Genomic DNA, 15,836 nt, shown 5'->3' on the forward strand with positions numbered 1-15,836 from the left:
GGGGAGGGGAGGAGAAGGCTGACAGACGGCACGGGATCAAGGCTGGCAACGGAGCCCTAGAGCCTGGCAAGTGGTCTGTAGGAAATAAGGCAGGCTATGGGGACACTGGGATCTGCATTCCAGACTACAGTTTGACTTCCCTCTACCAGGCAGCGGCTGCTTACCCAGCCGGGGCAGATACTTCTGTCGCTGCTGCTCGCTCCCATAGGTGTAGATAGGGTGCATGACGAGGGAGGACTGAACACTCATCATTGACCTGTAGCCGCTGTCCACCCTCTCCAGCTCTCGGGTCAGGAGACCATAGGCCACTGATGACACTCCAGCACAGCCATACCCTGGTGTAGAAGAGGATCAGGTAGATCAAAGACAACCAAAGTTCAGCCCAGCTGGGACCAGGGACTGAGGAGGGACTATAATGGGGCCCTTCTGGAAGTGGGCCTGGGGCTGCCCTCGCTGGGACTTTTGACTGCCCATTTTACGGAGAGAAAGTGGTGGCTTTTCAAGATGTTGGGAGTAAGGACTGCAGAGCATACACAGAAATGTCCTTACCTTTGATGGTGGGTCCCAGCACGCCCAGCTCCCCCATCTCATGCACGATGTCCCGGTGAAAAACTGCAGAGATGGGTGTCAGAGTCAGGCCCTGTCTCAGCTTGATGGAGTCCCTGACTCTAGGGACAGAGCTGGGGTGTGTGCACTGAAGCTGGTGCAGATCCTGTGTGGTTGAGGAGCCCAGGGTGCCCACCCGACACCAGGGCACCTTCATTTCGATTGGCCAGCAGAATTCGAGGCATAAGCCTCTCCTGGCAGTAGTTGCGGAAGGTATCCCTGATGAGTTTCTCATCGGCGGTCAGCTGCTCCTCCAGCACCAGTGGGTCCCTCCAGTCAAACCCAGGACGAGAGGCTGGGTGGGGCGTGGGATTCGAATCAGCCAGACCCCGCCGCCTCTTCTGGATTTCTAAGCTGCACCCTTTCTCCCCATATCGCTCCAGGTGAATCCTGGCTTCAAAACAGTCCGACAAACACAACCCTTCTCTAGCCCAGTAGAAACAAATACCTTAGCGCTTCTGACCCTGGGCACAACCCAGCCTCCCTTCAAAGCAGTCCTTGCAATCACAGACAGAGACCACCAAGGGTCAAGACAACAGCTGGACCGGGGGTAGGTGGGAAGGTGGATCTTACATTTGGCCGATCGACTCTGTGTCTTCTCTGCAAACACAGGATGAGAAAGACACACTGAGAAAGTGTCCTTGTGTCTCCCTGCCGACCCCATCCCGGGCCTCCCCCACCCCCACCCGCACTGACCGGTGTGTGCCGCCGCCGAGCTCCACGTACGCGGGACACATGGGAAGTGCAGGCCGGGCCTGCGGCTCAGTAGCCGCGCGGAGACTCCTCTCAAAGCCATGTATATAGCCGGCGAGCGTCGCAGCGAACGCCACCTGGAAAAGCCGGGCGTCAGCGGAGCCCAGCTTTCTCCCTCCCAGTCCCCTGCTTACCTGGTGCCTGCAGGCTGTGATCAGGACCTGCACACTTGACCTCTGCCTGATAGGGGTTGCTCATTGGTTCCTTCTTGGTTCCGCCCAGAACACCCCCCCCTCCTCCGTGGCTCTGCCTTTTAAAAGGGCCAAGGTAGCAGCCTGGCTTTGGAAGCGGGCTCTTCCCTGCCTAGGCACGTAATCCCTTTAAGAATCCAAACAAGGAAGGGGCGGAAAACGAGTGCACAAGCCCAATTGGCCAACTGTATTTATGCTCCGCCCACCCCAGGTTAGCCAGTTGCCAAGGGCTTGAGGGGCGGGATCCCAAAGTTCAATAAGGAAGTCTCAGGGCCCAGACCTTGAGAAATCCGCAAATGGTGTGCGCAAGGAGAGAAAGGTGGGCGGCTAGTGGGTGATCTCAGCCAATGCCGTCCGCCGGTCTATCCAACTTGTTTGTGTGTACTCTGTGAGTGGGCGTGATCTCGTGTGCCAGAGTAACTGCATTTCTGTGAATGCTGCTTGTATGTGTGCGGTTTTCCTGCTTGCTAGATGTTTGTGTAGAATAATCTAGACTATGTTGTAACTGGTGTCTTGAATATTATTATTTCTATTGGAATATGCTCTGTTTTGAACAGAGTAAGACAAGAATAGAAAAAAAGAAAAATGTAACTGTAAACCTCTCCTGAGAAATGGTAACTGGTTATCCCGTCAAAACAGCCGCCTTACTATAGTCCTTCGAAAGGAGAATGGTCTAACTATTGATCCAGTATTTGCTTCTAAAAGGTGCTTGACTGACCATAGAGAGGGATTTCCCTTTATAAACTTACATCGGCCCCTTATTGGCTCTTAGTAGTTTAAGCCGCCAATGAAGATGGTTTAGCAATAATGCGACAACTATAAATATTGTAGAAACCCACGTGCAATTGCTCAAACCCAGGGTGTTTTTTCTCCTCAGGGCCCACAAGTAATAGATTCTTCTGATCCTCCTCAGTCTTTAGTGTCTGCGGGCCGCAACTTTGTCGTGTGGTCTTTCCTGTAACATGTTTTGTGGGGTCATATTTCTATCTGGTGACATAATTGGCTATGTTCCCTTTTAGAGCTGTGTGTGTGTGAGCTCCTGTGGTAGTTATCTTTACAAGTGTATCATGTTCCCCCCCCTCCAGTGTATGTGTGTGCCCTCATTTGAGTGCAAGTTTTAATTACACTTATCTATTTATTGTGTGTGTGTGGAAGAGAACACTTACAGGAGAGCCCAGTGAGAGAGAGTTGCCCAGTGAAAACACACAATTGCCCAGTGTGTTTGTGTGTGTGTGTGTGTGTGTGAGAGAGAGAGGGGGGGGGGGAGGGAGAGAGCAAACACACACTTACAAAGTACCTAGTGCATGCCACAGCTCCCCATGTGCAGGAGGTGAAGGGCAACTTTCAGGAGTTGTTTCTCTCCTGGGATCCGCAGGTGTTTAGGTTTGTGACAAGTGCCGTACTGCTGAACAATCTTAAGCAGGCCCCTTTGACACAGGGCCTCTGTTATGGTTCTAGGGTTGCTCAGAGGTTCACCATGACCCTAAACAAACTTTAATAAACAGAGGCTTTTTATTTAGTTACTGGTGCCCAAGAGCACTCCCCAAGATGCAGCCCCTAGCCACATCAGCCCGAAGTTTATAAAGGCAAAAACCACAAGATTACATATATTCTGTCTACATGTAGTCAGGCTCTAATTTTAACATATATATCTTATAGTTGCCCTAGTCATCTTTGTTAGCAGAGTAAGCAAGTTTGATTACAAAAGCAGAAATAGCAGTTAGTCATATGACCAGCTATCTTGCTAGAACAGTCAAGATCAGTCAATTTAAGAATAGGCTTGGCTGGGAGGTAGTGGCACACGCCTTTAATCTCAGCACTTGGGAGGCAGAGCCAGGCAGATCTCTGAGTTCAGGGCCAGCCTGGTCTACAGAGTGAGATCCAGGACAGGCACCAAAACTAAACAGAGAAACCCTCTATTGAAAAACCAATAAATAAATAAATAAAAACCCAAATAAATAAATAAATAAATAATTTATGTTTAAAGAGTAAAACACAGCCAGGATGGTGGTGGTGCATGCTTTTAATCCCAGCATTCAGATGGCACAGGCAGGCTGGTCTCTGTGAGTCAAGGCCAGCCTGGTCTACAGAGGGAGTTCCAGGACAGCCAAGGACATACAAAGAAACCCTGTCTCAAAAAAAAAAAAAAAAAAAAAAAAGACAAAAGAAAAGAGGAAAAGAGGAAGCTATGTAAGAGTTTCAGAAAATGGTATTGCATTTATTGAAATGCAGGTAATTAAAGTATAGTTATGTAAACTATATGGCACATAATTATGATTATGATTAAATTAACCTTAATTTTATATTTACATTTTCAGTCCAGAGCATTACATTCATGCAGTGATAAGAAGCACTGATTTTTTTTCAAATGTCCATCCTCCTGAGAAATGCAAGTGTTCAGCTGAAGTTGTTACCTACTGTTTGAATATGATACCTTAACAGTTTAAAAAAGCCAAAGCATAGGAAATGTAAATGTTATTTGTGATATATAAAACATACACAAATATGTATATACTAACATGTGCGTATTAGTATTATACATATGTGTATATTATGTATAGTATTTATATCTGGTTTTGGCCTATCTTTGAATTTTTCCAACATTTTGAACTGTCCAGATCTTGAGCCTACACACAAAGAGGATTGTGGCAGCTTTAAGAATCCTTTGACTGGTTAGGCAGCTCCTTCTGCCCTTCTGGGATATCAATAATGACATCTTCAGACAGCTTGGCCTCAGAAAGTGTATCCTATGAAGCAACTGTGTCTTCCAAGTCTTGATGTTAGCCTGTATCAGGAGGTTCCTGCTCTTCTGGGACATCAATCACAATGTCTTCACAGAGCTTGGAGGCAACAGCTGCATTCTGTGAAGTAATCTTGTGTTCAAAGACCAGATATCGGCCCATCGGGGAGGATGGCTTTGAACCTGCAGAAACTGCATCTTGTGAGGATGAGGAAAGCAGACCTGTGTGTTCATTATGTTCCGGGACTTCAGGAAAACTTTTTTTTTCTTTTTTCTTTTGGTTTTTTGAGACAGGATTTCTTTGTATAGTTTTGGTGCCTGTCTTGGATCTTGCTCTGTAGACCAGGCTGTCTAAAAACAGTAAAGGCCTCAATGTACCCCAGGACTCTCCACTGTTCTGCCTTCAGGGCATATTCCCAAACAAGATCTGCTTATATGAAATATACTCACCCTGCATTACAAATTTATTCTATTAGTTTCATAAGATGAATTTCATTATGTATTCTCAGAACTTTATCATTTGGTTCATATATCTTTTTTGCTTTGAAACCATGTAGAAATAATTAGATTCCAGGGCTGGAGAGATGGCTCAGAGGTTAAGAGCACTGACTGCTCTTCCAGAGGTCCTGAGTTCAATTCCCAGAAACCACATGGTGGCTCACAACCATCTGTAATGAGATCTGGCGCCCTCTTCTGGCCTGCAGGGATATATGCAAACAGAACACTGTATACATAATAAATTAATGTTTAAAAAAAATTAGATTCTAACAGCTTGTAAATAAAAGCCTAATATTCGAGTGTATTTTTTTTTTACATGTGTATTCACTACTAGGATTTTATTTTATCATTCATTCATTTAGATACAGGGTCTACCAATGGAACCCTCGTTGTTCTAGGACTTGTTATGCTGACCAACCTGTGCTTGAACTCAGAGATCTGGCAGCCTCTGCCTCCCAAATGCTGAGATTAAAGGTATGTGCCACCATGCCTGGATAATGACTATGATAAAAAAAATATTTATTGCTGGCTGTGTGTGTGTGCACACATGTAACATGTTGTGTGTGTGGAGGTCAGAGGACAGCCTGCAGGAGTCATTTCTTTCCATCTACCTCGTGGGCTCTTTGATGGAACTCCAACTGTCAGGTTGGTGATGGCAAGCATCTTTTCCTGCTGATCCATTTCACTGGCACTATTAATTTTGTTTTTTCTCCCTTTTTAAGGCTTACTTCTTATGATTTGTGTGTCAGGGTGCCAGAGATCAGCTTTGTGGAGTTGGTTCTCTACTTCCACCTATACAGGGGTCCTGCGGATTAAACTAAGTTCACTAGGCATGCATAGCAAGTGCCTTTCCCCAGAGAGCTAGTCTGCCAGCCGACAGCATATCTGCATTATAATACCATCGAGTCCCAGAAGTCTCTATAGCATATGATGTACACCTTCAACTGCTAATGATTACTTCTGGCAGTGCAATTTCATGAATTCCTTCTCCTTTGCCCTTACTGAATTGCTAAACTGGATCTGACTGTTTCTATAACTCTTAGTACCTATCCTGTCCTAACACCATGACTAGTTTGCTGTTGGCTTTGTGACATTGAGGACAGACAGTAGGGCAGTGGATACACCAGGCAGACACTCTGATGGATCTCCAGCCCTACCTTGTGTTTTAAAGGACACTCACTGATAAACATTTCCCTGTCATTATTTTCTCCTAAATTGATACTGTTTTAGTTATGACAGATTTTAAGTAATTTATTCATTTTGAGACAGGGTCTCACTATGTAGCTGACTGGCCTCAAACTTGCTATGTAGACCCTGCTAGCCTTGAACTCATAGAGAGTCACCTGCTTCTGCCTCCCTGGGGAGTGCTGGGATTAAAGGTACACACCACCACACCCAGCATCAAGATATTTAGGCTATCTCAAATTATCTTCATCTTTTAAATGTCACAGTGGCCATCTGACTACTTCTTTGATTGTTCAGATACAAGATAACACAATGTGGCATAGGCTGCTCCACAACTTGCTTTATAGAGCAGGCTGTCCTCAAACTCACAATGTGAGATTCTCTTGCCTCGCCCTGAATACTGGGATTACAGGTATGTACCACTAAGATTATTTTTTTATATAATTTTAAAAATATTTTAATGTGTATGCATTTTGCCTGCATGTATGTATATGATGCATGTGCAGTATCTGCAGATACTAGAAGAGGGCATTAGAACCACCTGGATCTGAAGTTACAGAAGGTTGTGAGCCACTAATCTTGTTAGTGTTGGGTCCTCAGCAAGAGTAGCAAGTGCTCTTATCTGCTGAGCCATCTCTCTAGGCCTGTTTTTGTAAATTTTTTTTTTAAACTTTATTTTATGTGCATTGGTGTGAAGGTGTCAGATTCCCTGGAATTAGTTACAACCAGTTGTAACTGCCATGTCAGTGCTGGGAATTGAACCTGGGTCCTCTAGAAGAATAGCCAGTGCTCTTAACCACTGAGCCATCTCACCATCCCTGTTTTTGTAAATCTTACAAAAGCTGACGGGATGGCTTTTTAAAAAGATGTCCTTGTGTGTGTCTGACTGCAAGTATGTGCATATGCTCACAGAGGCCAGAGGAGGACTTCAGACCCCTTGGAGCTAGAGTTACATGAGGTTGTGAGCCGCCAGACATGGGTGCTGGGGACCAAACTGCGGTCCTCTGGATATGCAGCACACTCTCTTAACTGCTGAGCCTCTCTCCAGCCCCAAAGGCATCTTCCTAGTTCAGGTTGGCCTTGATTGGTAGTCCTGCCTCAGTCTTCCAAGAGCTGGGATTACAGACAGGCACCACTGAGCCTGGCATTGTATTCACATTATTGTATTCACATTATTTAAAAAACTCCCTTAACCAACAGTTTTATTGGCATTTATAAAATGAGAATATTTAGCTGGGCGGTGGTGGAGCACGCCTTTAGTCCCAGCACTCGGGAGGCAGAGGCAGGTGGATCTCTGTGAGTTCCACGACAGCCTGGTCTACAAAGTGAGTTCCAGGAAAGGCGCAAAGCTACACAGAGAAACTCTGTTTCGAAAAACCAAAAAGAAAAAAGAAAAAGAAAAGAGAGAGAGAGAGAGAGAGAGAGAGAGAGAGAGAGAGAGAGAGAGAGAATATTTAAGAGCAAGCAGTACTTACAAGAATGAGGGAAAGACTACGAGTTTGACACAAAGAAATTTGCCAACGGGTTGTATAGGGCTGAGCTCTTCCTTTAGCTCTTTGTAAAACAGCAGGAGGCAGTACATGGCAAACTAGAAACAAAAGCAACATTCAACATTCTGCAGTAGGAAGACAGTGACAGAACCATTCGTTAAAGCCAAAACCAGAGTCTACAGTAATGTTCCCGGCAGAGCTTAGAGCTAATCAGCTGACGTTTTAGTGCTTTTAATATGTTGCTGAAGATGCATGTATGTGAGATTTCTCAAGAGAGGTATGTAACATTTTTCCTGAATATGTTTCTAAGTGTTCACGTGCTGGAACTCAAAGCAATAAACAAATGACATGAACGGAAGGTTTCCTTCAGTCAAAAAAAAGGCAACACAAATTACCACCACTTTTATAAAAACTTCATTATTAGCTAGTCTCTCGTGTAACATTTACACAACACACACAGTTTATAAGGCAACACATTAAATAGGCACAGTTTCAATATAACTGTGATCATGAAATCTGTATCACACAAACCAATTTCCTTGAGAGCAGTGTGTAAGTCCAGCTGGCCTTACTTCTTAAAATAAGTGCCCACATCTTTAGAGTCAGTTATAATAACCAACCAGCATTTCAACAGCAAGAAGCATTTCTGGAAGCTTACTTTCCCCATTAAGACCAGGAGATACTTTATGCTCATTTAAAATACTTCAGGATCTGAGAGCAGTAAAGGAAGAACCAAGTTCAGACCCTTGCACTGGAGCAGGGCCACCCAGGGTGCATGTCACACACTCCCGGGCCCTGGGTTCTAGCTCAAGTACCATTAAAAACAAACAGACGGGGGCTGGAGAGATGGCTCAGAGGTTAAGAGCACTGGCTGCTCTTTCAGAGGTCCTGAGTTCAATTCCCAGCAACCACATGGGGGCTCACAACCACCTGTAATAAGATCTGATGCCCTCTTCTGACCTGCGGTCATACATGCTGTATATACAATAAATAAATAAATTTAAAAAAAAAAAAAAAAACAAACAGACTCTTAGCACTGAGCCATTTCTCTGTACATAGGAACTGTGACCCTCATGCTGGGATCTGACCCAGGGCTGTGTGATAGGCAAACACTCCAGACACATTCCACAGTCATAACCCAATTTTGTAATATCTGTCATGAACTAAAATAAAATTTTGTTCCCCAATATCTTTTTCAACTGAAAGTAGCTAACTTTTGTGTATGTTTCATAAGGTTTATGTAGATGTAACCAACCATCTTATTAAATAAGAAACACAGAGCTGATTCAGAGAAGAAAGCCAAGAGGTCAGAACTAAGAGCCTTACCCTTCCTGCTTCAGCGATCCTGCTTCAGCCAAGAGAGCTCTCCGAAAAAAAGGGGCCTACTTCCTGTGTGTATGTCTTTAAATAGTCTAGCTGTTCTGCCTTCTCATTGGTTGTAAACCTAAACACGTGACTGCCTTGTCACTGCCTGTATGTACCGCCCTCCAGGTCCTTAAAGGCGTGTGCCACCACCGCCACACACTTGCTATGGCTCTAATAGCTCTGACCCCCAGGCAACTTTATTTATTAACATACAATTAAAATCACATTTCAGTACAAGTAAAATACCACCACAGGTTTACTTTTAGTATCTGTCTAAATGCCAATGGGAAGACCAAACTATGTCCACCGGGTTTAGAGTGTTTCCAGTCCTTTCTTATAATGGGCATTACATCCCAGAAGGCAAAAACACTTCTACCATTTCTTTAGAGTACATTCCCAGAAAAAAGACTGCTGGTCATGGAGATGAACATGAGAGAAAGCTCTGGAGACAGACCTCATTTATTTCCGTTATAAACTTACTTACTTCCTTCCCTCTCTCCCTCTTTCTCGTTTTTCTTTCTCCTCTCTCTCTTTCTCTCTCTCTCTCTCTCTCTCTCTCTCTCCCTCCTTCCTCCCTTCTTCCCTCTCTCTCTTTTTTTCTCTTTCTTTCTCTTTCTTTCTTTCTTTCTTTCTTTCTTTTTATTTCTTTCGTGTTTTGAGACAAGGTTTCTCTGTATAGCCCTGGCTGTCCTAGAACTCACTTTGTAGACCAGGCTGGCCTCAAACTCAGAGATCTGCCTGCCTCTGCCTCCCAAGTGCTGCGATTAAAGGTGTGTGCCACCACTGCCTGGTGAACTCTTCTGTTTTTATTTAAACTCTATTCTCTCATGCCAATTAGACTTTTTCCTCTCACTGAATAGGCCGATTGCATTATGTTTTGTTTATTTAGAAGGCACACCATGCTTATCCCCACAAGGCTGTGTGGTCACAAGAGCAAACAGCTCTGCATGTAAGTCACCAAATCATTCATGAACATATTACTGTACTTCTATATTGTATAAAAGTATACATTAAAGCTGTTTCAAGTTCCATGTACAAAGTAAAAGGTAATTTTTTTCTCAAGAAATAGTCTCTGATAATATTTAGCAACAGAAACAAATTTAGTACAATCAAGAAGAATGATGATTTACTTACTAGTTGTGACAAATAATTTATTATAACCAAGTAAGTCCTTGCACTGGAGACACCAAATTTCCCTTCATCGTAGACACCAACCATCTCACATACCCTTAAAAATGGCAAAAATCAACTTTATGACTGACCAAGTAAACCCGTATCTTAATATGTACCCTTTAGAGACTTATTTTATGCATATGAATGTTTTACCTGCATGTATACTGTGCACAATGTGCATGCAATGCCCTTGGTGACCAGAAAAGGGCACTGGATACTCTGGAACTAGATTTCACTAAACCTCTGCAAGAGTATCAAGTGCTGTTAACACTGAATGCTCCACTGAGTGCTCTCCAGCCCTGAACACGTTCTTAAGGTGTAGTGGTAGCAACACTTAAAATTTAGAGTCTGTTTACTTCAGCAAATCTATGGAAAATTACTTGACTTTGGTCACTAACAGAGAAACATTTTTCTAGATATGTATGATATGATTATTCCTTTTTTTTTTTTTAATGTATACAGTGTTCTGGCTGGATATATGCCTGCATTCCAGAGGAGGGCACCAGATCTCATTAGAGTTGGTTTTTTTTTTAATGTATACAGTGTTCTGGCTGGATATATGCCTGCATTTCAGAGGAGGGCACCAGATCTCATTACAGTTGGTTGTGAGCCACCATGTGGTTGCTGAGAATTGAACTCAGAACCTTTGGAAGAGCAGCCAGTGCTCTTAACCTCTGAGCCATCTCTCCAGCCCATGATTATTCCTTTTAACTTAAAGAAATTATAAACTGAGAACCATTAAGCTAGAGAATAATCATCAAGTTAAAAAAAAAAAGGCCTAATTTTGGAAAACTTGACTGATAATTATTCACTAAAGGTCATCTTTTCCTGTAAATTGCAGGTAGGTATCTGAAGACCCAGACACCCCCACTCCGCACGTAAATTTTACCATAAGTATTAAGTTATATGCTAACCCAGTTTCTAAGCAGCAAGGAAATAAAGCATAATTTCATAAATAATGAATTTATAAATTCTAGCTCAAAGGCTAGTAAAAAGTTAAACTCTTTTTTTTTAAACATGGCTTTCTTTTATAAATTGATATTTTGGATTTTTTAGGGGGCAGTGTCCCAGGTAGTTTATGTTTCATATTTTGACATCAAATGTTTTTTGTGTGTGTTTGTTTTTTGTGTGTGTTTGAGTCTTGGTCTCTCTATGTAGACCAGGCTAGCCTCAAACTCACAGAGATCTGCTTCCCTCTACCTCTTCAGTGCTGAGATTAAAGGTGGCACCAGTTAAAGACAGGGTTCCTAATAAACTCTTAACAAGGTAGAAAATAAATCTGTGTGGTTAACTCAACTGAAGGAGTTTTTTGTTTTTCTGATATCTTGTACAGTCTGCTCTCAAAAGGATGTGAATCTCGTGGCAATCCTGTAGGGAAAAGGGGCTGGCTAAAGAAACCCACCCTGACCCTGGAGCTCAGAACCAGGGAAAGAAACACAGCCTGGGTCTGGGAACTGAACCAGAGAAATGAACACTTTATCCCCAAACCCAGAAACAAGGAAATATGCCCTGACTCTGAAACCAGTACCAAAGAAACACTCTTGGTCCCTAGAATCAGAGTCAGTGAAAGAAATGTGCCCTGGCCTTAGAATTAGTGTTTGAAAAAAAAGGCCAGTGAAAGAAACACAGTTTGGCTCTGAAATCTGGGCCATGTCTGATCCTAGCCCACAAAACTGACCAATCCCTGGGTGACTCCCCCCGTCCCCAAGAGACCCTATATAAACTGTCCTGCCTGGTCAGTTGGTGGCCGTTATCTCCACTCTGGCGGAGGCAGTCACTCTCCTGGACTCCTCCTTCCCAAATCTCTTTCTCAAAAGAGCTTTGGGTGTGAAGATCTATTTTTCTCCACCCGGTCCCACCTCCACTTGTAGCGGCAAAGTGTTCAGAGATGAAATGTTTTTCTGACCCCCAAGCATTAAAGGCTGACAAAGGGATTCTGTCAAACAGACTAAGAAAGGGTAGAGGTGCTGGACTCTTTTTCTGACCCCCAAGCATTAAAGGCTGACAAAGGGATTCTGTCAAACAGACTAAGAAAGGTAGAGGTGCTGGACTCTTTTTCTGACCCCCAAGCATTAAAGGCTGACAAAGGGATTCTGTCAAACAGACTAAGAAAGGGTAGAGGTGCTGGACTCTCTCACCTTTTTCTTTTTGGTCAAACTTCCAAACACACAAGGTAACAAAGATCAGCATGCTAACTACATAAGAAAGTATGACCAGGGGTCGGATCCATCGCCTCCAGTTATTCAGATTACACACGCTGGGCATTTTCATAAACAAATTAGCTTACGAAAGCCAAGAAAACAAACCAAACCGAGATTTTGGCACTGTCTCTTCTTTGATTGTTTTCTCTTCTGGCTCTCTACAGAGAAAAATGACCAGCTGCTGGCGCTGCGTCCTCGGGTCGCGCTGTGGTTGAGGCTCCTCGCAGGTATGGGCTGCATCCTAGTCGGACAACTGGCATGCACCCGGTGCCGCCGTGGTGGGTCGGCGCCTCGCCTGGGGGTCGCCTAGAATCTCAGCTGCACCATGACAGCCAGGGGACCTGGGGACCTGGGCGCTCGGTCTGCCCTGCAGCTGGAAGCCGGCTGGTTCACCGCTCCTGCTCTGGCAGGTGAGTCCCCGCCCCCGGAAGACCCGGCCGCGATTTCCCCACTCACGCTTTCTGCACTTGGGGAAACCCATCTTTAAAAGAAATGAGTCCGCTTCCGTTTCCGTTCAGATGCTTAAAGCCAATGACCTAGGTGAGATTCAAGCTAGGCCAACCCTGTCCGGTGACACCAGACCTTTATGATTGGGCAGCTCCGGAGGAGGGCGTGACTGTAACCAAGGTTACCGAAGGGCGTGGTGGGAGGGATGCCGAGGAGGGTAGTGGAGGACTGTTGGCTTCGCTAACTTGGCTGGTCTTAGTGGATCCTGAGGAGGATTCCGGAAGCTGGGTCGTTTCAGAAACACGTGCTGTATTACTCAGACTTTGTTCCATCTAAAGGAAAGCCTTAGTGTGGGACAGAGCGGAACTTGAGACAGGCTTGTTTTCTGAGAAGGCTCCCTGGTTGTCTTTAGCGATGGAATTAGAAACTGGCTGGAAAAACACAGAATAGGAAACCTTTGCTTAGATTTCAGTCAGTTGCTAAAGTTTAGAGCCCTAAGGAGGGATTCCTCTGCATAATTTCTGAACCAAGTAGAAGAATCAGTCTAAGCCGGGCGGAGGTGGCGCACGCCTTTAATCCCAGCACTCGGGAGGCAGAGCCAGGCGGATCTCTGTGAGTTCGAGGCCGGCCTGGGCTACAGAGTGAGTTCCAGGAGAGGCACAAAGCTACACAGAGAAACCCTGTCTCAAAAAACCAAAAAAAAAAAAAGAACACAACGCCCACATTCCCAAGACTTTTTGGTTTTTCAATGGGTTTTGGATAATTGTCATTGTTTAGGATAGTTGGTTACAAGTTTTTATTGTTAATGGTCAGTAAAAAAGTTAAAGAAAGATTATATTTAAGGTTGTTTGAAAAAAAGGAAAAGAAAAAGAAAAAAGAGGATATAGATAAGAGGTAGATTATTTAATCTACTCTGATAAAAAAGATATAGAGATGATAGAATAAAGGGTAGATTATTGAATCTACTCTGAAAAGAAAAAAGAGAGGATATATATATATGGTATAGACAAAAAGGTAGATTATTGAATCTACTTTTAAAAGGCAACTACTAGTTTTAAATATTTTACATTGGATTGGATTTTGTATATTGTATACAAATTAGTATATTGATACCAATTTGAGATTGACTTTGTTAGAATATATTGTACATATATTTCTGATCTTGCTCAAGGTATTGTACCTATACAGTTCACTTAACAATGTAATGCAATTTGCTAACCCTTGAAAATTATTATTACCAACTTATTAGGATATAAAGAAATGAAAGGAGGTTTGGGGATTTAGCTCAGTGGTAGAGTGCTTGCCTAGCAAGCGCAAGGCCCTGGGTTTGATCCTCAGCTAAAAAAAGAAAAAAAAGAAAAAAGAAATGAAAGTTAGTAATGGAACTTATAGTCATATTAGGTATATTTTCAGGAAAAGCAGAGATATATTTTAGATAGACAGGTCATCTTCAAACCCTTCAGAGATCTACAGAATATGGCATTTAAGATGTTTTAATAACATAGTTTTTTTTTTTTTTATGACTATGAGACATGTCTGCTCCTGGCAGAACCAATCTACTTCAGAGAAAATGATGGGCATTGAAGAAAATTCATATGGAGTTTGCTTTCTTTGGGACACAAGTTAGCCACTGGGCAAGAAAGCGCCCTCACATCAACTGCTGACAGGATGTTGTCCAAAATGGATGAACAGGACACAAAAGAAAGGACTGCCTATCCTTGCCAAGACAAAGTAGAAAAGATCCTGTGGTACAATCCTATTATATGTTGACCAAGAGTTTAACATTTGCTTTACATATGGGGAATGCATGCCATAAGATACTATTGCCTCCTTAAACCTTCGTAAATCTAACATTTCGATTGGAGCCCAAATATTTTGTGTAGTCATTTGATTAGGCAACTGCTGTACGGTTACTGGACAAACTAAGGGTGACTGTGTGAAAACAGGCTTTCTTTCTGTAACCCTATGATCCAATCTTGAAGCAGCTTCACTGTTAGTTTCTTCTGTCTGAGTTTTTACAAGTGTATCAAGTTTTTCTAAAGCTGTCACCCTGGCACTTAAATTGACTATCTTCTTAAATAGTAAAATAAGAATAAATATAGTAATAAAATGCATAATTCTATCAACATTAATCTTCTCATATAACTTTTCCATTGTTAGACTGTCTAAAAAATTGCAAACAAAGCCCAATTTTCTTCTAATGAACACAGAAAACCCATTCTCTTTTTTTTTTTTTAAATGTGGAAAAAAATTTCTCTTTAAATAGTTTCCTTTAAAATATTGGATAACCAAGTCCTCGTAGAACAGTACAAATCCGAGGGAATTTCAAAACAGCCACCTAGTGTCCGAGGTGTGAATCCAGCTTAGCAGTTAAACGGTTTTTAACGGATTCTTGTCACGTTGGGCGCCATATGTAGATGTAATTCAGTGTAGATGTAGCCAACGGTTTTATCAAACAGAAAACACAGAGCCGATTCAGAGAAGAAAGCCAAGAGGTCGGAGCCAAGAGCCTCACCCTTTCTGATTCAGGGATCCTCCTCAGCCAAGAGAGCTCTCCGAAAGAGGAGCCCTCCTTCCTGTGTGTCTGTCTCCATTGTCTCTCTGTTCTGGCTTCTGATTGGTTGTAAACCCAATCATGTGACTGCCTCGTCACTGCCTGTATGTACCGCCCTCCAGGTCCTTAAAGGCGTACACCACCACTGCCACGCACTTGCTATGGCTCTAATAGCTCTGACCCCAGGCAACTTTATTTAAAAACATAAAATACCACCACACACCCCCATATCTGGCTCTGGGTTTTTATTAATAAGACCGTTTAGCAATTCATGCTACAATTGCCCTCAGTGTTTTCCCTGCCTTTTAATTCTTTACCTGTCAGGGAAAACGAACCCCTCTAGACTCCTAGACTGTATCAGTCTCACTAAATTGCTCTGACCAACTTGAATTTACTTTGTAGCCATGTTGGCCTCAAATTTTTGATTCTCTAGCCTCAACTTCCTGAGTAGCTAGGATTACAGGCCTATGCCACAAGATCCGCAACAATTTTCTCCTGTTTCATTCCCTCCTTTCTTCATGTATGTACATGTACTATGTCAGGTCCCCTGGAAATGGAGTGACAGAGAGTTGTCAGCTGCCATGTGGGTGCTGGGAACTGAAGCCAGGTCCTCTGCAAGAGCAGCCAGTACTC

The 15,836-nt window shown here is 43.3% G+C and overlaps 1 protein-coding gene and 1 long non-coding RNA gene across 4 annotated transcripts in view; one reads left to right on the top strand and one right to left on the bottom strand.

Annotated features, from left to right (window-relative positions):
• Gcdh (glutaryl-CoA dehydrogenase) overlaps positions 1-12,930 on the bottom strand; it is a 17,623-nt gene extending 4,693 nt beyond the window's left edge. For 2 of the 3 annotated variants that reach the window (XR_009379489.1, XM_059264447.1), the window contains exons 1-6: positions 12,140-12,930; positions 1,303-1,436; positions 1,180-1,206; positions 758-901; positions 550-612; positions 165-335 (exon numbers count right to left, since the gene is read on the bottom strand). Coding sequence is in view for 2 of the 3 variants with exons in the window: in XM_059264447.1 (XP_059120430.1) it covers positions 165-335; positions 550-612; positions 758-901; positions 1,180-1,206; positions 1,303-1,402 (505 nt within the window). In the remaining variant the exon portion in view is untranslated. The remainder of the gene's footprint in view (positions 1-164; positions 336-549; positions 613-757; positions 902-1,179; positions 1,207-1,302; positions 1,437-12,139) is intronic. The other variant, XM_059264448.1, reaches the window with a different exon arrangement.
• Positions 12,054-14,520, top strand: LOC131912001 (uncharacterized). The gene is made up of 2 exons (XR_009379492.1): positions 12,054-12,612; positions 14,180-14,520. It is a non-coding gene; the product is annotated as an uncharacterized LOC131912001 (long non-coding RNA).
• Positions 14,521-15,836: the final 1,316 nt, after the last annotated feature.

Source organism: Peromyscus eremicus, chromosome 5, assembly GCF_949786415.1.
Source record: "Peromyscus eremicus chromosome 5, PerEre_H2_v1, whole genome shotgun sequence".
Taxonomy (NCBI): Eukaryota; Metazoa; Chordata; class Mammalia; order Rodentia; family Cricetidae; genus Peromyscus; species Peromyscus eremicus.